Genomic DNA, 22,162 nt, shown 5'->3' with positions numbered 1-22,162 from the left:
ACACTCTCTGGCATATGGGAGGTGTTAGAATAAGTATTAACAAATGTTTATTCTCCTCCTTTTTTCCCTCCCTTCCTCTTGCTTTTAGGGTGTATCTGAGATAACTGTTGCTTATTTTCTGGACTAGTGAATTCCTCACAATGGGGAATCCTGGTTGTGGAAATGTAATCACTGATTCTTCAGGATGTAGCTGGAACCCTTTTCCTGAACAGTGCCTACAATATGCCAACAGGAGGTGGAGCCAAGAATGTGGAATAAAGGCAGGAGTTCACCTGAGCTTTCCCACAAACCCCTCCAAATACCTTTAAATAATTCCTCTAAGCAAATTCTAGAATGGCAGAACCTATAAAAAGACAGAGTGAAACAATTTTCCAGCCCAAGATAAGGTCAGATCTGTTACACCAGGGAGAGAGAGGACCACAGTCCAGCTCAGGCTGTGCCAGCACAGACTTGGCCCAAGAAAAGTAGGAGCAGGCTATGGGGCAACTGAATCGGTAGCAGCAGTGGAAATTTACAGACCACTCAGCCCATAGACTGTAAGAGGGTGAGAAAATGAGTCAGATGGAGATTTACAGGGATCCCTTTGCTGGTACTAGGGGCAGGAGTCTGTTTCATTGCCTCTACTTGTATCTGGGTTACCGTCCTGGGTCTTAGTTCCAGTGATAGGAAGAGCACTAGCTTGGTAACAGAAGCAAGAAAAATATTGAAGCAAATAACACCTTACAAAACAGAAGAGGCCATATTGTAAAAGAGGCACAAAAATTAACTGAAGACCACTCCTTAATGAGTAGAATGGACGAAATGGAAAATGATGTAGAAAAGATCACTGAAGAAAATGATTTCTTAAAATTTAGAACTGGGCAAGTGGAAGCTAATGACTTTATGAGACATCAAGAAAGAATTTTTAAAAAACTAAAAGAATCAAAAAATACAAGAAAATGTGAAATAACTCATTGGATAAATGACTGACCTTGAAAGGAGATATAGGAGTGATACTTTAAGAATTATTGGACTACAAGAAAGTCATGATAAAATAATAATGCCTAGACATTGTCCTTCAAGAAATTCTCAAGGGAAACTGCCCTGATATTATAGAATCAGAAGGTAAAATAGAAAATTAAAGGATCCACTGATCACTCCCTAAAAGATATCCCCAAATGAAAACTCCAGGAATATTAAACCAAATTCTATACCTCTCAGATTAAGAGTAAATTACTTTAAGCAGTCAAAAAGAAACAATTCAAATATTGTGTTGCCAGTGTCGGGATAACAAAAGATTTAGTTTCTTCAACGTTAAAGGATCAGAGGGCATGGAATATAATATTCCAAAGGGCAAAACAGCTTTGATTATAGCCAAGAATCATGTACCCAGTAAAACTGAGTTTAATCCTTCAGGGGAAAAAATGGAACATTCCCTGAAATAGAAGACTTTCAAACACTCCTAATGAAAATACCAGGGAGCTAAAAAGAAAATCTGACTTTCAGATAAAAGATGCAAAAAAAGCATAAAGAGGTAAACAGGAAAGAGAAATCAAGTGACTTTATAACATGATACTGTTTATATTCCTACCTAGGAAAATGATATTTATGACTCCTAAAACTTTCACATTATTAGGGCAATTAGAAGGAGTATACATAGAAAAAAAGAGGGTATGAGTTAAATGTGATGGTATGATTCTATAAAAATAATAAAATTAAAGCATGAGAAAAAGGAATGCATTGGGAGAAGGGGAAAGGGAGAGGTAGAATTCAATGAATTAACTGGCAATAAAGAGGCCTAAAAGAGATTTTACAGTGCAGGGGGAAATGGGGGCAGCAGGGAGGGGAGCTTATTGAACTTAATGAGCTTTATTCTGAATGAAACTTACTGTCATTGGAATTGACTTAATGAGATAATAAGCACTCTCAAGTGGGTGTAGGGGCCAGATGATAGGAAAGGCAGCAATTAGAGGTAGATAAAAATCAAAAGCAAAACACTTTTGAGAATGGAAAAAGTGAAAGAAGAGTGAGAAAGGTTAAACAGGGGGAAATAGGATGGAGAGAAATACATAGTTGCTAATCATTACTGTGAACTTTTTTTACCTTGAGATTATCTGATAAAGACTTCGTTTATCAAACATATAGAAAGTTGAGTCAAATTTAAAGAAATATGGGTCATTCTTTAATTGATAAAAGGTTGGGAACAGGCAGTTTTCAGAGAAAGTAATCAAAACGGTCTATACACATGAAAAAATGCTCTAAATCACATTTATGTCAGAAATGCAAATTAAGCAACTCATAACTACTTCATCATACCTGTTAGATTGGCTGATATGACAGAAAAGCAAAATGACAAATGCTGGGGGGAATGTGGGAAAATTAAAACACTAACATACTATGATCAAGCTGTATACTGATGTTACCATTCTGGAGAGCAATTTGGAACTATACCTGAAGGACTATAAAGCCATGCATATCCTCTGACCACAGAATAAAACTATAAGATCTATATCCCAAAGAGATTAAAAATGAAACAAAACAAAAAGGGAAAGGACCTATGTGTACAAAAAATATTTATAACTGCTCATTTAGTGGTGTCAAAGAATTGAAATTTGAGGGGATGTCCATCAACTGGGGCATGGCTGAACAAGTTCTTGTGTATGATTTTGATGGAATACTATTATGCTTTAAGAGCTGATGAGCAACATGGAGTAAAGATGGTGGAGTAACAGCGCAGACTTCCTAGAGTGCTCCCACCAAGCCCAGCCAAATACCTGTAAAAATGGCTTTAAACAAATTTTGGAGTTGCAGAGCCCACAGAATGATGGGCTGAAGTAAATCTCCAGCCCAAAACAGCCTGGAAGGTCGCCGGGAAGCGTCTATCTCACCATGCAGCGGGCAGACTGCAGTCCAGTGTGGACTGCAAGTGCACAGAGGGGACCTGAACAGGTTTTGGGGGGGACCGAATGTCTCACAACTGTGGTGGTATGCAGACTTCATGACCCCAAAACATTGAGCATAAATTGGAAGGTGAGTGGAAAAAGCCTGTGGGGCCAATGCAGGGGAGTGTAGCAGTCCATCCCCAGCCCCAGGACGGCAGAGAGGGGTGAGGCAGAGCAACCTGCAGCAGCCACAACAGCAGCAGGGGCAGCTGCAGCCACTGTTTCTGGAGGTCTAGCCCCACAGATTGTGGGGGGATCAAGTGACTGACCATATATTCCCCACCCCCACTGGAAGCAGAGAACTACTTTGACAAAGAACTCAAAAGTTAAGTAAATGGCTGGAGAAATAAGGAAAAACCAAAAAAAAAAAAAAAAAGAATCAGACTATAGAACCTTACTTAGGTGACAAGGAAGACCAAAGCACTCAAACAGAAGAAAATAAAATCAAAGAAGCTCCATTAAAAGCCTACAAGAAAAATATGAAGTGGTCTCAGGCCATGGAAGAGCTCAAAAAGGATTTTGAAAATCAAGGAAGAGAAATAGAGCAAAAATTGGTGAGACAAATGAGAGTGATGCAAGAAAATCATGAAAAATGAGTCCACTGCTTGCTAAAGGAGACCAAAAAAAAATGCTGAAGAAAATAACACTGTAAAAAATAGAATAACTCAAATGACAAAAGAGACACAAAAAGCCAATGAGGAGAAGAATGTCTTCAAAATCAGAGTTGGTCAGGTGGAAAAGGAGATTCAAAAGCTCACTGAAGAAAATAATTCCTTAAAGATTAGAAGGGAGCAGATGGAAGCTAATGACTTTATGAAAAATCAGGAAATTATAAAACAAAATAAAAGGAATGAAAAACTAGCAGACAATGTGAAATATCTCTTTGGAAAAGCAACTGACATGGAAAACAGATCCAGGAGAGACAATTTAAAAATTATGGGATTACCTGAAAGTCATGATCAAAAAGAGAGCTTAGACAGCATCTTTCATGAAATTATCAAGGAAAACTGCCTTGATATTCTAGAACCAGATTGAAATATTGAAAGAATACACTGATCACTTCCTGAAAGAGATCAAAAAAGAAAAACTCCTTGGAATATTGTAGCCAAATTCCAGATTTCCCAGGTCAAAGAAAAAATATTGCAAGCAGCCAGAAAGAAACAATTTAAGTACTGTGGAAATGTAAGCAATAACACAAGATCTAGCAGCTTCTACATTAAGGGATCAAAGGGCTTGGAATATGATATTCCAGAAGTCAACAGAGCTAAGATATAAACCGAGAATCACCTACAAGCTGAGTATAATACTTCAGGAGAAAAAAAAATAGTCAGTCAATGAAATAGAGGACTTTCAAACATTCTTGATGAAAAGACCAGAGCTGAATAGAAAATTTGACTTTCAAACATAAAAATCAAGAGAAACATGAAAAGGTAAACAAGAAAGAAAAATCACAAGGGACTTACTAAAATTGAACTGTTTACATTCCTACATGAAAAGATAATATTTGTAACTCTTGAGACTTTTCTCGGTATTTTGGTAGTTCGAAGGATTTTATATATATATATATATATATATATATTAAATTAAGATAAGAGAGGAATATATTGGGAAGAGAACAGGAGAAATGGAATGGAGCAAATTATCTCTCATGAAGGAGGCAAGAAAAAGCTTTTTCAATAGAGGAGAAAAGGGGTGAGGTGAGAGAGGAAAAGTGAAGTTTACTCTCAACACATTTGGCTTAAGGAGGGAATAACCTGCACACTCAATTTGGTATGAGAATCTATCTTATGCTACAGGAAAGTAGGGGAGAATATGATAAGTGGGTTGTGGGAGGGATCATAGATGAGAGGGCAAATGGGAGGAAGGGGTAATTAAAAATAAACACTTTTGGGAAGGGACAAGGTCAAAAGAGAGAACAGAATAAATAGGGGGGCAGGATAGGATGGAGGGAAATAAAGTTAGTCTTTCACAACATAGTTATTATGGAAGTCTTTTGCATAACTACACATGTATAACTTATATTGAATTGCTTGCTTTTTTAGTGGGGATGGGTAGGGAGGGAGGGAGAGAAGTTGAAACTCAAAGTTTTAAAAGCAAATGTTAAAAATTGTTTTTATATGCAACTAGGAAATAAGAAATACAGATAATGGGGTATAGAAATCTACCTTGGCCTATAAGAAAGTAGAGGAGATGGGGATAAAGGAAGGGAGGGATGTGATAGAAGGGAGGGCAGATTGGGGGAAGGGGTAATCAGAATGCACGTTGTCTTGGGATTGGAGCAGGGGAGAGATGGGGAGAAAATTTGGAACTCAAAATCTTGTGGAAATAAATGAAGACAACTGAAAATAAATTTTTAGAAAAAGAGTTGATGAGCAAGAAGCTCTCAGAAAAAACTGGAAATATATACATGAACTGATGCAAAGAGAAATGATCAGAACCAGAAGATCATTGTACACAGTAATATCAGTATTATGTTATAATCTGCTATAAATAATTTAGATAATCTCAGCAATACAATGATCCAAGCAGCTCTGCAGGACTTATAATGAAAGGTGCTATATATTTCCAGAGAAACAACTGGTAGAGCCTGAATGAAGATGAAAGATACTTTTTCTTCACTTTATTTTTCTTGGTTGTTTTTGCCTGTGCTTTCTTTCACAGAATAATTTATGTGAAAATGTGCTTTTCATAACTAAATATGTATAGTCTATGTCAAATTGCTTGCCTTCTCAAAGAGGGAGGAGGTGTAGAGAGAGATATTTGGAACTCAAAATTTGAAAAAAAAGAATGTTAAAATCGTTTATACTTGTAATTGGGACAAATAAGATATTAATTGTGTTTTTTAAAAAGAATACACCAACAGTGTGCATACATCCTAAGGACATACCAACAGCCTCTGTCCATTCTTCAGATACATGAACAGCATACATACATTCTAAGGACCCAGCAACAGTGTGCTTACATTCTAAGAACACATAACTGCCTGTGGACATTCTACTTTCTTTTCTCCAGACTATACAGATGTATCGTTTTAGAGTCAGAGGTGTTGGCCCGAAGGACTCTCTAACTCTGACATCTCAAAGCAGCCCAGCTATGTTTCCAGTACATCCCATCACTCTCCAATGGAGTCCTCATCCACAAACCTGACCCATGTCGCAGCCCAGCTGTCAGGTACGAATTTGCAATAGCAAGGATTCTTACTACAACATTTTGGAAGGAAGCCTTATAAGAAGGAAAGTGAGGGTGACAGCTGGGCATATCTTGCAGCAGAGCCCCTCGAGACCCCCTGGGGTCACCCAAAAAAATCATCCCTAGGTTTGTTGCCTTAGCATAAGGACTTTTTTCAGACATGGCCCCTCTGCTGATTTTCCCCAAGAATCCAGAACCAGAGTTGGAAGGGTCCCAGTTACCATCTGGACCAACCTCTATGTGAAAGGAATCTCTCAAGGTTGTTTCTGACTTGTGCTTGTCCAGCCTCTGCTTGGAGATGTCCATAGAGGGGAAACCCACCCCCCCACCAGAGCAGCCCATTCCTCTGGGACAGCTCTCAGTAACAGGATGGCTTTTCCTTTTTGTGGCTAATTTGGCCTCTTTGAGACTTTCACCCATTGCTTTTGCTTCTGCCCTCTCATCACAATAGCCTTTCAAGTATTTGAAGGAAACTGAAGGGTTCCACATAAATCTTTGCTTCTCTGGGCCTCCCATTTCTCACTGCACAATGGGAGGACTGGACTCAAAGACCCATAAGACTCTTCCAAACACTGAGTCCAACACCTCAAAGTGAAGGCCTATACTTGTATTCAGGAGACTTCGGTTCAAATCTGGGTTCAGATGTTAGAAGCTATATCATTAGAAAAAAGCTTCTTAACCTTTCCAAGCCCAAGGTTTCTATTGTAAAATAGGGACAATAATCCCTGTATTACTCACCTCACACAGTTTGTAGGAATAAAGTAAGATATAGGCTATAGGGCACAATAGAAATATAAATGATCGTGCCACTTGCAAAAATCATAGAGAGGAAAAAAAATAAGAGATGATAATTTGAAAGTTGGTAGACTCTCCCCAATTGGGTCAGTGGAACTTTGATTGTGTTGGTGTGGGGAGCCCCTGTGATGAACCCTTCTCTACCAATAGAGGCTGTGAATGTAAAACCTTAGAATTTCCTGGGGGTGCTGAGGGGTTCAATAACTTATACAGGATCAAGCACACAGTGTCACAGACAGAATTTGAACTCAGAGCTTCCTGACTGTGAGGTCAGTTCTCTATGCAGTATTAGGTCATCCTGCCATTAGTTGGGTCTAGCTGTCTATCTTTATTCCATTATCATATATCCCATTATATTTGGAAAGTAGTCACATTTCTAATTTTCAGAAAACCAAAGGAATCGCTTGACTCATGTTGAATATAAATTCCTTGAGGGAAGACTTATCTTCAGTCATTTTATTTCATGGGTTGAGTGTGTGAGTCAAGGAAGTTACCTTCTCTGAAGAATTCAAGATGATTATCACTCAGAAAGGCACATGGTGGGAAGGAGCTGGTTATAATAAATAACAAAGTTGGGATTATGAAGAGGAGCTGAGTAAAGGATGTCATCACAAAATGTGGAACGAGAAAAGACGAGCTGGTCCCATGGCAAGGGACTGCTGTCCTCAAGATGCCTCTAGAACATTGGCTGGCCCCTGGCAACGAATTTATGGAAGAAAATAAAGAAACATTTTGCAGGATCAGCTTGTTTGGGTGGGTGGCAAACAACGTTAGTGAAAGATCCATCAGAGATGATGGATCTTCTTTAGTATTTGCGTATTGCCAGCAGGGAGTACAATACCTTGTCGATGGGTAGTGCAGTGGTGAGATTACTGGTCCTGAGTGAGGAACACCTGCCTCTTCCTTCAGAGGGGTATGTGACCCCTAACCTCAGATATTTGAAGGGATCTTCCCTGGAGGTTGGATCACCTTTGCTCCCTTCAGCTCCAAGGGGCAGAGCTCGAAGCAATGGGTGGAAGCCCAAAGAAGAAAATGTGGGTCTATTTTCAGGAATATATTTCTTATCAGCCAGCGCATTCTAAAAATGCAAGGGGCTGCCTGGAGAGATGCTGGGTTCCCCCTTTCCAAGGCCTTCAATGAGAGGCTGGAGGACCACTTGTTGGCTATGTTATTACTGGGGTTCTATTTAGGGATGGGTTAGCCTTGATGGCTGCTGGGGTCCCATTCAACTTGTATTCTGGAATTCTAGTTTCCCCAAAGTCATTTCCTATCACAACCATAGAAGTTTCAGAGGAATCTTTCATTGACTTCAAAAGGACAGACAGAATGGTATTAAATGTAGTTTCATTCAGAAATCTTTTTTCCCCTACTTTTTTTTAACAAAAAGCTTCTTAGAAGAGAAAGATTGAAGGTTGTTACAAATGCCCAGGAACCTCTGAGAGAGATGAGATGAACATCAGTCTTCCCTCTTCCTGAGCCTGACTCCTGTCAGTTCTGCTCCACTGAGGTTGCACATCATAGGGTGACCTGGGTGTGAAGAGAAAATAACATGCTCCATCACTTCTTCTTCATCGTAGGAGACTGATCATTTTCACTTGCATTTTGTCCCTCCTTTAACTCTCTGCAATCCTGCTCCAAGTTCAAAATTCTCCTTCATCAATGCTGTAGCTTTAAAATTTCAGACAACCAGGTGCCTTTTCTGTTGTGGAAAGGATTTAATTAATGTACATGTGTAGGGAGAGTCTGCTCTATTTGAATGCTGTATTTCATTTTTCTCTCTAAACAGATCAATACTGATATGCCATGCAATTTACTCTGCAGTGATCTATGAATATGAAGAAATAACTGTAACATTTCTGTGAGAGAAGCAGGTATCTTTTTCCTTGTCAGTTCTAATAGACTTGATTTGATTTCTTCTATTTTAGCTTGTATCTCCTATGATCGTTTGGGAAGACAGATGGCAGACAAACTCGATGCCATGGTCATATCAACTAAGTAAGAATGATTTCAGTCTTAGGCCTGATCTGTTAGGACAAAGGGTCCATCACCTTCCTTGGTTGTATATTGTTTTTAATACCTTTAAGCTGCTTGCAAGGCATCATAATTTGTGGTTTGGGTGGCCAGTCTTGGAGTCAGGAAGATCTAGGTGTGAGTCAGGAAGACCTTAGGTAAGTCACTTAAAGGCCACAGATAAGGACTAGACTGCCAGATAGGGTCAAATCCCTTATCATTTATTCCAAGGGGGTAAGATCATCCAGCTTGAGAAAGGCCAGGCTGTAGGACCAAGAACTACAAGTGGCTTGTTTTTAATCCTATCTAATTTAATTTGACTCAGATTGATGGTTCAGAGTGTAGGAGGAATAAGAATGAGACCTTCTGCTGTCAGTCAATGAAGATGGGGAAGGCAAGCTGGTAAAGTATGTCTAGGGAGAAGATAAATTCCTTGAATTAGCCAAAACCATTTTATCCACCATGACTTGACAGATCCATACCTTGTAGGGAGACTTCTCAATACTTCAAAGATGGTTTCGTTGAATCCTCAATGTAGGGATCAGACAAGTCACTTTCATTCTCTTGGGTTGTTTCCTCAACTACAAAATGAGACCACTGGGTTAGAGGGCATGTCTAAGGCCTCTTCCAGTTCTTATGTTCTACCCACAATCCAGGAGGTGATTGTTGGATGAGGAAGTGGCAACCTGAACCCTGCTGAGATGTGGAATGACTGAAATCTAGGACTAAAATGATTGTAAAACTGAAAAGCTTTTAAGTTGCTCTCCAGATGATGAAAGCAAATGAAATTAGCCAAAAATGACAAAGGCAAACTTTTAAAAACTAAATCAATTGACTTTCTTTTTTTATTGGACAGTTCCTTGCAAAGTGCTCCAATTGTTTCATGTGTGTAGGTTCATAGTCAAATTGATTTGCTTTCTATAATGTGTTCAATGGTAAAATAAACAAAAAAATAAACATTATTTATTTAAGAAATTTTATATGGTGAAAACATGGTTTATTTAGAGCTTTTGCAAAAATTTTAAGAAGAGCAAATCAGTTTTTTTCCCCAGGGCTTGTAATTTGAGTCAGGAAACTCTCTTTACCAAAATAACCCAGGGTTATAGCCAGTTTGTGTTAGAGATGGTTCCTGAAGCCAGATCTCTTGACTCTTCATCCACTAGACTTTGCTGCTTTTCAGAAGCCTTTGATAAGCTTATGGCTGGGTGTAATTATTTGAACTTAATACCTAAAGAAGCATGATCTTTCAATCAATTCATCATCAAATTTTATATAAAACACTGACCATGTAGTCTGTATGGTACCAGCACAATAAGTAGAGGGAGGGGCAAAGAGATAAAGTGAAGGGGACAAACACATGTGTCAATTAGAAGGATAAACACCAAAAATGCAGGCGCAACCATGGAAGGGCCATTTCCTCTCAAAGCTAAATGCATCCTCACCATCCAACTTTTTTAATAATTGTCATTCATGGTGCTTCATGCTCCTTGCTCTGAGGTTAAAGGTCATATTTCAATATCCACTATGAAAACCAAGTGTTTTTTTTTCTTATACAAATGATTCAAAAGACCATTAAAAAAACTCATACACATAATGTTGCTTTTAAGTAAAAAATATATAAAATCTTACATAGCATATGCCTTTAGCATTTATCTAGAGCTCTTCATATAATTCAATAAATATTTTGTTTTTCTCTAAAAAGCTACAGACTATCACCCCAGTATCACTTTCCAACTCAATTAGAAGATGTGTATGAAGCCTTAAGGTGGTTCTTGAGGAAGAAGGTCCTTGCAGAGTATGATGTAGACCCCACCCGTATCTGTATTGCTGGAGACAGTGCTGGTGGGAATTTAGCTGCAGCTGCCACTCAGCAGGTATTAGTTAAATATTTGTATTTTTTTTAATTTAATGTCCTTTTCAATGTCATGTTTGTGTCATAAATTTTTTAAAAATGAATATGTAAGCAGTGACTATTTTGCCTTGAGAATGTTATAAGTGACCAAGTAGAATGAATCTATTTTTTTTTTTTAAAAAGATTCCTTTTGTTTGATAGACTTCTTTTCTTACCGAAATGATATGACAATGTCTTGGAGGGTAGTGGTTTTAGAATGCTTTACCCATGCAACATAAGAAGAATGCACTTTTAGTTCAGTGGCACAACTAACTGGATGACAAAAAGAATTCCTCATTATGCTTGAAACCCCAAACCCTAACCCTTCCATCCCTGAAGGTCTGACACCTGATGGAACCAGATAATTGAATTCTCGAGATTCTGCTGTATTTATCTTTCTACTAATGCTTCCCATGGTGTGATCAAATGAAAGCTGATTTCCCTGTTTAATAAGTTGAAAAGTCACAGAAACCTCACTTCATACCTTATTAAAAACAATGACATCCCACATTTAATGAGAAAGGGGAATATCTCAGAAAAAACTCAGAAAGAAAAATATTTTAAGGAGGCAACAGGGAGCCATAATCAAGATCAGGCAGTTGGCAAACAGACATCACAGAAAAGAATGGAAACATAATGGAATCTAAGTGATGGGCATTCTACAGAAGAAGCAGTACTTTTGTTCCATGGAAAAATGAGGATCCAGAGGATCCTAATTTGTAACAAGATGAGGGGAAACCCACCATTGATCCAAAGCACAGGAGATATTGTGGTGGTGGATGATTCCACTCTGAGGATTCTTGGTTAAAACTGAGTACTGTTATGTGCTACCTGTGTGACCTGAATGAATCACTATAATGTTGTGACCCTCAGTTCCTCATCTATCTGATCTACTTTTTAGCTTTATATTTACGAATTTATAGGTTAATTTTTAAAGATGGAGTCAAGTTTGGAATAACGAAATGTAAAAAAGTTCTTTATGACCTTAGCACAAGCTTGAATATTTGCAGGGAATTGGTTCACTAGATGATCAGGTATGGAGACTCCCTCCTTCCCCCTTGTTATTGTATTGCATTTCTGTAATTCTCACTTTTTCCTAAATCAAGTTTCTTTGTCCCCCTCGGTAATGATTGCTGAATTCTTATGTCAACTCAGCTCAGATAATCTTTCCATGACAGCCTGACTCGGCCTTGGATATGGAACCTGTGTTAGTCACTCTTGTCAGAAAGGATCTATCTGTGGTAGCCTTGCACATTGTCCTTGAGGGGGCCTCCTTAAAGTCAGCCAGATGATTATAACAAGGGAAGAAGAAATATTATTTTTAATATAATTTATTTATTTTCAGTTTTTCACATTCACTTCCACAAGATTTTGAATTCCATATTTTCTCCCCATCTCTCCCCTCACCCACCGCAGGACAGCATGCACCCCAAACATCCCTGTCCAAAATCTACCCACCCTTCTATTACGCCCCCCTTCTCCCATCCCTATCCTATCTATTTTCCTGTAGGGTAAGATAGATTTCTATGCTCCATTGCCAGTACAACTTATTTTCCAGGTGCAGGCAAAAACAATTTTTGACATTCATTTTTAAAGCTTTGAGTTCCACATTCTCTCTCTTTCTCCCTCCCCACTCACCCTCATTGAGAAAGTAAGCTATTCGATATAGGTCATACATGTGTAGCCACGCAAAACACTTCCATAACAGTCATGTTGCAAAAGACTAACCACATTTCCCTCTCTTGTCCTGTCTTCCATTCATTCTTTTCTCTACCTTGACATCTCCCTCCACAATAGTGTTTGCTTCTGACTACCCCTTCCCCTAATCTGCCATCCCTTCTATTATCCTCCCTCTCCTATCCCCTTCCCCCTGCCTTCCTTCAGGGTAAGATAGATTTCCACACCCAATTCAGCATGTGTTATTCCCTCCTTGAGTCAAATCCAATGAAAGGAAGGCTCACTTATTCCCTCTCACTTCCTTCCTCTTCCCTTATATTGTAAAAACTCTTTCTTGTCTCTTTTATGTGAGATGATTTCCTATATTCTATCTCTCACTTTCTCTTTCTCCCAGTACATTCCTCTCAATACCTAATTTTATTTCTTAGGTATTCTCCCTTCATATTCAGCTCACCCTGTGCCCTCTGTCTATATATATATATGTATATATAGTATGTACATATGTACATGTGTATACACACATACATATACATGCATGCACATATGTAATATACACATAAATACATACACATACACACATGTGTGTATATGTATATATGTATGTATGCATATTCCCTCTAACTACCCAATTACTGAGAAAGGTCTCATCAGTTACAAATATCATCTTTCCATGCAGAAATGCAAACAGTTCAACTTGAATGAGTCCCTTTATGACTTCTCTTTCCTGGTTACCTTTTAATGTTTCTCTTGATTCTTGTATTTGAAAGTAAAATTTTCTATTCATCTCTGGTCTTTTGAACAAAAATCCTAGGAAGTCCTCTATTTCACTGAAATTCCATTTTTTCCCCTGAAGTATTATACTTGGTTTTGCTGGGTAGATGATTCTTAGTTTTAATCCTAGCACCTTTGACCTCTGGAATATCATATTTCAAGTCCTCTCATCCCTTAGTGTAGAAACTGCTAAATCCTATGTTATCCTGATGGTGCTTCCTCAATACTTGAATTGTTTCTTTCAGGCTGCTAGTAATATTTTCTCCTTGACTTGGGAACTCTGGAATTTGGCTACAATATTCCTAGTAGATTTCCTTTTGGGATCTCTTTCAGGATGCAATGTGTGGATTCTTTCCATTTATTTTTATCATCTGGTTCTAGAATATCAGGGCAATTTTCTTGATAATTTCTTGAAAGATGATGTCTAGGCTCTTTTTTTGTCATGGTTTTTAGGTAGACCAATAATTTTTCAATACTTTCTCCTGTATCTATTTTCCAGGTCAGTTGTTTTTCTAATGAGATATTTCACATTGTCTTCTATTTTTTAATTCTTTTGGTTTTGTTTTATAATTTCTTGATTTCTCATAAAGTCATTCCATTTGCTTCATTCTAATTTTGAAGGAATTATTTTCTTCAGAGAGCTTTTGCACCTTCTTTTCCATTTGGACAATTCTGCTTTTTAAGTCATTCTTCTTTTCATTGACCTTTTGCATCTCTTTTGCCATTTAGGTTAGTCTACTCTTACTTGATTTTCAAAATCCTTTTTGAGCTCTTCCATGGCCTGAGACCATTTCATATTTTCCTAGAGTCTTTGGATGTAGGATCATTGATCTTCCTGTCTTCCTCTGGTTGTATGATTTGATCTTCTTCTGGTTGTATGTTTTCATCCTTCTTTTCATAAAAAAGTATCTTTTCACCAAGAAAGTAACATTCTATAGTCTTATTTTTTCCTCATTTTGGTCATTTCCCCAGCCAATTACTTGACTTTTGAGGTCTTCGTTAAGTGAAAGGTGTACTGCCCCAAGTTTCAGGGGTTTTGTGCAACTGTTTTCAGAGATATTTCTAGGGATCTGTAAATTTTCAGTTCCTCCAAAGTGTGTGATCAAAGGAGAGGTCTTTACTCTCCTTCTGACTTGCACTGTGATCTGTTAGCAACCACAAGCACTCTTTTTGGCCCTGGAACTGCAAGCAGGATTTCTTTCCCACAGCCTCCATCAGCTCTACCATGCCAGTGCTCCTCTTTGCTCCAGGTCTATGACCCAGATCAGCTGTTCAATTCCCACACTGTCTGTATGCCAAGAGCTCCAGAAGCAGCCACTGCTGCAGCAGAGGCTGCTGGTGCTGTGGGGCTGGAGCTAGACCACATCCCTCTCTCATGTGAGAGATTTTTCCTACCGACCTTTGAAGCTGTCTTTGGCATTTGTGGGTTGAGAAATATAGAAACCACTACTGCTGCCAATGATTCAGCATCCTGAGACCTGCTCTAGTCCCATCTGTGCTGATACAGCCCATATTAAGTAGCACTGCACTCTGAGCCCACTGCAATGAAACTTTTCTGTCAATCTCCCAGATTATCTTGGACTTAAAATCTCTTTCACTATGTCATTTTGTGACTTTTGTTACTCTAGAATTTGCTTAGAGTCATTTTACAGGTATTTTGAGGGGTTTGAGGTGAGAGCTCAGCAGGTCCCTGATTCTACTCTACCACCTTGGCTCTGCCCTGAAGAAGATATATTAAGAGAAGCTATGACCAGATGGTGGAGAGAAGGCAGGAAGTTGACTGAGATGTCCCCATTTTCTCTCAGGAACACCATTAAATCAAGACTCTCAAAAAATTTTAGAGTGGTAGAAACCACAAGAGATGAAGTGAAACAATTTTCCAGCCAAAGGTAACGCATAGACTTCAGGAAAGTTCTGTCTCACTTGTGTAAAAGGGGACCACAACTCAGCACAGGTAGTGTCTAGGCAATCCAAGGGATGGTTCTTAGTCACAGCACAGATCAGTACCTGAGCCTCTTCTGGCTCAGCAGGCCAGTTTTGAGTGCTCAAGCCCCAGTGCAGCAGGCAAACTACCAGCCCCAGAACCTGGAACACAACAGGTAGGCCAAGCCACTGTAGCACAGTGGATAAGACATCAGCCCCAGACGCCCTGGTGCAGATAACCAGTGATCAGTCTCCTGGTCTCCAGTAGAAGAAGCTGAAACAGTCCGTCCTGTATCCCAGGAGTAGAGCTTAATTTTTTTTAATTGAACAAAAAATAAATAAATAAGAGCCCAGACCATAGAAAGCTACTATAGCGACAGGGAAGATCAAAACACCAACTCAGAAGAGGATAATAATGTCAAAATACCTGCATGCAAAGCCTCAAAAGGGAAGATAAATTGATCTCAATCTCAAAAAGTCGTCTTGGGAGAGCTCAAAAAAGATTCTTAAATATTTTTTAAAAATCTTTAAATAAGTAAGAATGGTAGAAGAAAAACTGGGGAAAGGAATAAGAGTTATGCAAGAGAATCAGGAAAAAAGAGTCAACAGCTTGGAAAAATTTACTGAAGAAAATGAATTTTTGGAAAAAAGAATTGGCCAAACAAGAAAAAAAAATCTGCTGAAAAAAAACAACTCCTTTAAAAGTAGAATTGTCCAAATGAAAAAGGAGGTATGGAAGCTCACTGAACAAAATAATTCCTTAAAAATTACCATCGGGCAAGTGGAAGCTAATGAATCTATGAGACATCAAGAATTAGTCAAACAAAATCAAAATAATGAAAAAGTAGAAAAAAAAAGACATGTAAAAGACCTCATCAGAAAAATAACTGACCTGGAAAATGGATAGAGAAGAGATAATTTAAGAATTATTGGACTACCTAGAAACCAGAATAAAAAAAAATGATCCAGGAGAGCATCTTTTAAGAAATTACCAAAGAAAACTGCCCTGATATCCTAGAACTAGTGGATAAAATAGTCATTGAAAGAATCTACTGATCACTTCCTGAAAGTGATACCAAAATGAAAACTCCAAGGAACATTGTAGCCAAATTCCAGAATTAGCAGGTGAAGGAGAAAATACTCCAAGCAGCCAGAAAGTAACAATTCAATTGTTGTGAAGCTACAGTCAGAATTACACAAGATTTAACAGATTCTGTATTAAAGGACTGGAGGGCTTGGAATATGATATTCTGGAAGGCAAAGGAGATTGAATTACAACCAAGAGTTAACTACCCAGAAAAACTGAACATAATTTTTCAGGGGAAAAGATGGAACATTCAGTGAAATAGGCAACTTTCAAAGCTTCCTGATGAAAAGACTAGAACTGAACAGAAAACTTGCTCTTCAAATACAAGACTCAAGAGAAACATAAAGAGGTAAACAGGAAAGAAAACAACAACATAGCATTCAATAAGGTTAAACTGTTTATATCTCTACATGGGAAGATGACACTAATACATTTGAAAAACTCTATCTCTATTAGGGCATAGTCAGAGGGTATGGGTATAAATTGACTTTGATGTGATGTTATAAAAAAGAAAGGGGTGAAAGAAAGGATTTTACTAGGACAGGAGGAAAGGAAGAGGCAGAATGGAGTAAATTATATCACATGAAACATGAATGACCTATTAGAATAAAGTGGAAGAAAGGAGGGGGTGAGCTTTGTTTGAACCTTATCCCATTGTATTTGGCTCAAAGAGGGTGTCATATACATGCTCAGTTGGGCAGAGAAATCTTTCTTACTCTCTAGGGCAATAGGAGGGGAAAGGGAAAAGAAAAGGGAGGGAGGGTGATAGATGGGAGGACATATTGAAGGAGACAGTGGTCAGAAGGAAAACACTGGTGAGGAGAGACAAGGTGAAAGAGGAGAGAAAAGAATAAGCAGGAGGAAAAATAGAATGGAGAGAAATACAGTTAGTAATCATAACTGCGAATATGAATGGAAGGAACTCTCCCATAAAATGAAAGCAAATAGCATTGTGCTTTATAAAACAGAAACTACATCTTTCTAAAAGGTACCATAGACAATGAATTAAAATAAATACTAAACATATTTGCACCAAAATGTACAGTATTCAGATTGTTAGAGGAAAAGTTAAGTGAGTTATAGGAAGAAATAAACAGCAAAACTATAGTAAATACCAAATTACAAATTCTGACAATCAAAGGACAGGTTTGCTAGGGTTGGAAGCTCAATTCCATGTGGACAGTCTCGGGCTGGTAAAGGTGGGAACTTCTAAATCTTAGAGTTCTCACGAGACCCCCCAGGAAACGACTGGGAATCGAGGTGAACCGAGCTCTCTCGTGTATTTCCGCCTCTTCCCGTGAGAAACGTGATGGGAGAGAGTTCTCCCCGCCCTCGAGATTGTCCCGGATCTGGGCACACTATTGTTATCTAACAGCACGGTATTCAGATGCAAACTATGCTGCTGGAGAGCTTAAGTAGGATCAGGAAAGCCTGAAAGCGCTCTTGGGCGGAGGGGCGCGGAGCGGACAGGACAGAAGGTTCTGCTTTTCCTCTCTCCTCTCTCCCCTCCCCCTCTCTCCCCACTTATACTTCTACTTCCAATCTCTTATTGTAAGATCTTTGCCTCCTTGGGAGATTCTTCGCTCCCTCCTAAGGAAGAATTCCCCTGCACTTGTAACTAGACCCTGAAATAAAGCTCAACCCTTGTTCGACTCTGGAACGTCCTTTCTCTCATACAAGCATCCGGTTTGGCCAACCGAAGACCTCCGATAGAGGTAAGGGAAGACTCAGGTAGCCCTCAGGCCTCTAGGCCTGGCACAGGTTAATAAAATTGAAAGTAAGAAAACTAGAAGATAGTTTTGTGAAAAAAAAACTCACAATAAAATAGATACACCTATTTATGATTTAATTTTTTAAAAAAGAAAGAAAACCACATTACAAGTGTCAAAAATAAAACAGGTGAATTTACCTGCAATGAAGAGGAAATTAAAGTAATAACTAGGAGGAATTTTCCCCAACCGTATGCCAAGAAATCTGACAATCAAGTAAACTGGATGAATGTTTACAAAAATTTAAATTGCCCAGATTAACAGAAGAGGAAATAAAATATTTAAATAATTCCATTTTAGAAAAAGAAATTGAAGAAGCCTAAAAAAAAAAAAAAAAAAAAAACCCCTAGGGCCAGATGGAGTTACAAGCAAATTCCATCAAATTCCATCAAACATTTAAAAAACAATTAATTACAATACTATATAAATTATTTTGAAAAATAGGCAAAGGAATTCTAACAAATTCATTTTATGGCACAAATATAGTGCTGAAACCTAAAGCATGAAGAGCCAAAACAGAGGGGAAAAATTATAGACCAATTTCCCTAACTTAATATTGATGCAAAAAATGTTTTTAAAAATATTAACAAAAAGGCTACAGCAATTTATCATGAGCATAATACACTATCACCAGGTGGACTTTATACCAGGAATTTAGGGCTGGCTCAATATTAGGAATGCTATTAGTATAACTGACCATTTCAATAACAAAACCAACAGATTTCATATGATTATCTTAATAGATGCAGAAAAAAATACTTTTGACAAAATATAGCCTCCATTCCTATTAAAAACACTAGGACCTACACATGCAAAAATATTTGTAGAAGTTCTTTTTGTGATGGCAGAGAATTGGAAAGTGAGGGGATGTCCATCAACTGGGGAATGGCTGAACAAGTTGTGGTATATGAATGCTATGGAATACTATTGCTCTATAAGAAATGATGAGCAGGCAAATTTCAGAACGATCTGAAAAGACTTACATGATCTAATGCTGAGTGAAGTGAGCAGAACCAGGAGAACATTGTACGTAGTAACAGCCACATTGTGCAATGATTAACTATGATTGACTTAGCTCTTCCTAGTAGTATAGTGATCCAAGAAAATTCCAAAAAAAAACTTATAATGCACATGCTATCCACATGCAGAGAAAGAATTATGGGGTCTGAGTGCAAATTGGAGCATACTATTTTCACCTTTGGGGGATGCTTTTGTGTGGCTTTTCCATTTTGTTCAATTATTTCTTTCACAGCATGACTAACGTGGAAATATGTTTATATGATAGCCCATGTATAACCTATGGCCTCTTGGAGAAAGGGGAAATGGGAGGTCAGGAAGGAGAAAAAGTTTGAAAATCAAAAACTTGTAAAAATGAATGTTAAAAACTATATGTGTAACTGGAAAAATAAAATATTATTTACAAAAAAGCAAGAAATGACAAAAGGGTTTGTTTTCAGAAAAACCTGGAAAGAATTGTACGAACTGATGTAAAATGAAGTGAACATAACTAAGAGATCATTGTATGCAGTAATAACAATATTATAATGATGAACTGTTGATGACTTAGTTATTGTGATAAATACAACGGTCTAATACAATTCTGAAGGACTTATGATAAAACATTATCTACCTACAGAGAAAGAACTGATGGAGACTGAATGCAAATTTTAGCATACTTTCTTCTCTTTCCTTATTTACCTTGCTTTTTTGTTCAACATGACTAATATGGAAATATGTTTTTCATGATTTCACATATATAGCTGATATCATATTTTTTGCCTGTCAATGAATAGGGGAAAGGTGAGAAAGCATTCAGAAGTCAAAAACTTTAAAAAAATTTTAAAAGAAATGAATAACAAAATTTTTAAAAAGAAGTGAACAAGACAGAACAGGAAAAATAGTCAGAGGGTCTACCTGTTTAAATGATCCCAAGTTTCTTTTATTTTTGGTATCGTTAGTGTTTTTTTTCTGGAATGAACAAAGAAGAAAGCAAACAGTCATTTCAAATTTCTTTACCCATTTACCCACAGAAAGCACTGAAGGCAAAACTGCTGAACAACTAGTTCTCAGTGATCTCGGAGGAACTCCAGTGTATGAGAAAAGTGCTAGAGGCAGAGGATGTGTGTGTGTGTGTGTGTGTGTGTGTGTGTGTGTGTGTGTGTGTCTGTGTCTGTGTGTGTGTGTCTGTGTCTGTGTGTCTGTGTGTGCATATGTGTGTGTGTGTATGTGTGTGCATGTATGTGTGTGTGCGTATGTGTGCGTGTGTGTGGTGTGTGTGTGTATGGGTTCGTCCTTCATTGCTGAAGAAGACCATGCCATCAAAGAAATGATGACATGACTTTCACTTGACTTTGTTTGGGGGAGGGCTGTGCAGGTCACCGGCCTCACTTCTCCTCCAGAGCCATCTGAATCCAGGGACCAGATGACTGGAGATGACCCAGGATGAGGCAATTGGGGTTAAGTGACTTGCCCAAGGTCACACAGCTATTGAGTGTCAAGTGTCTGAGGTGAGATTTGAACTCAGGTTCTCCTGACCCCTGCCCTTGTGCTCTATCCTCTTCACCACTTAACTGCCCTCAGAGGAAGGGGGTGGGACAGTGATGAATATCCCAAGTTTCCAAAAGCAGAAACATAGGAAATAATGATTCCAAGAATTAAAGGCCAGATAGCTTGACATCAGTCCCCAGAGATATTCTAGAACAGATTATGAAATGGAGGACTTATGAACATTTAGTTAAGGAAGCAGTGATTGACACAGGATCAATACAGTAAGGAAGAAAAAGCATGCCTAACTAGCCTTTCTTTTCTTTCTTTCTTTCAAATAATATGTTCCTCCCAATGATATGTGTAAACAATTTTAACATTTATTTTACAAAAAGCTTTAGGTCCTAACTCTTTTCTTCTCTTCCTGCCCTCTCCACTTCCTGGGATGGTATAGAATCTGACATAGGTTATACATGTGCAATCCAATAAAATGTATTTCCATATTAATCATTTTGTGGATGAAAACTTGAGAAGGAAGAAAAAAACAAGAAAAAGAAACAAAGAAAGCACTCGTATGTTTTGTGAGTTCTTTATCTGGAGGGTTCATCACGAGTCCTTTGGGATTGTCTTAAATCGTTGTATTTCTGAGAACAGCTAAGTCATTTCCAGTTGCTTGTCATGCAAGATTTCTGTCACTGTGCACAACGTTGTCTTGTTCCACTCATTTCATTCGGCATCAGTTAGTGTAAATTTCCAACTAGTCTTTCTTTACTGATAACACAATGAACCTTTGCAATGGATAGACTGATGGATTTGGAATCCATGGGGAACGCCTCAGACATGGACTAGCAGTGTGATCCCGGACAAGTCAGGCCACATTTCTCGGTGTTTCAGTCACAGTGTTTCCTTATCGGTAAAATGAGTAAAATAATAGCACTTATCTCCCAGGGTTGTTGGGGAGGGGCAATCAAATGAAATAATATATATAAAAGTATGTCATAAACTCGGAAATGCTATATGTTATATATTACTATTATAAATAAAAACAATTTCTATATTTCTTTAAAGTTTGCAAGACGCTTTTTGAACATTATTTCATTTGTTCCTGATAATAAAGGTGGAGTTATTCACAGTCAATGGTTGTTTATTAAGCACCTATGGTATACCAGGCACTGTATGAAGTTCTGATGATAAAAAAGAATGGGTAAAACAGCCCCTGCCACTGAGTGTCTCATATTCTAATGGGGCAGAAACCACTCTTGCCCAGTCCTTCATTGACTTCTGTCTGCACTCTTGCTATGCCTTCCCTTCTAATTTCTCTACTTTCATCCCTCCTCTCTCCAATTCATCCTTCTTATTGCTGCCCAGCTTATTTTCTTAATACACCCGAATAATGACTTCAACTCTCTTTTTCGTAGATACTACCATTTTTCCTCTTAAGGGGAGGAGGTAACTTTGAACAGTCTATTAAAAATTTAGCAAGACTTTCCAAAACGGGTTTGTATCCACCAAGGCTCAGACTTTGGAGAACTTTGGAGAACTATGTTAGTCAAATTGCAAACGTTGTTCTTGGGTTCTAATTGGACTCTGATTCTCCTGACTTTGTGACCACTCCTCAGTTTGTTTTGTTAATTCTTCTTCCATT

The 22,162-nt window shown here is 38.2% G+C and overlaps 1 protein-coding gene across 2 annotated transcripts in view; it reads left to right on the top strand.

Annotated features, from left to right (window-relative positions):
- Positions 1 to 22,162, top strand: part of LOC140510260 (arylacetamide deacetylase-like) — a 43,071-nt gene that overhangs the window by 13,690 nt on the left and 7,219 nt on the right. The window contains exons 1-3 of one of the 2 annotated variants that reach the window (XR_011969167.1): positions 6,099 to 7,658; positions 8,692 to 8,776; positions 10,618 to 10,704. Coding sequence is in view for 1 of the 2 variants with exons in the window: in XM_072618718.1 (XP_072474819.1) it covers positions 8,831 to 8,900; positions 10,618 to 10,789 (242 nt within the window). In the remaining variant the exon portion in view is untranslated. Of the gene's footprint in view, positions 1 to 6,098; positions 7,659 to 8,691; positions 8,777 to 8,830; positions 8,901 to 10,617; positions 10,790 to 22,162 lie in introns of those variants that run through there. The other variant, XM_072618718.1, reaches the window with a different exon arrangement.

This window comes from Notamacropus eugenii, chromosome 6 (assembly GCF_028372415.1).
Source record: "Notamacropus eugenii isolate mMacEug1 chromosome 6, mMacEug1.pri_v2, whole genome shotgun sequence".
In the NCBI taxonomy this organism is placed as follows: Eukaryota; Metazoa; Chordata; class Mammalia; order Diprotodontia; family Macropodidae; genus Notamacropus; species Notamacropus eugenii.
The sequence above is the reverse complement of the archived record's forward strand: the minus strand, read 5'-3'. Positions and strand labels throughout refer to the sequence as shown.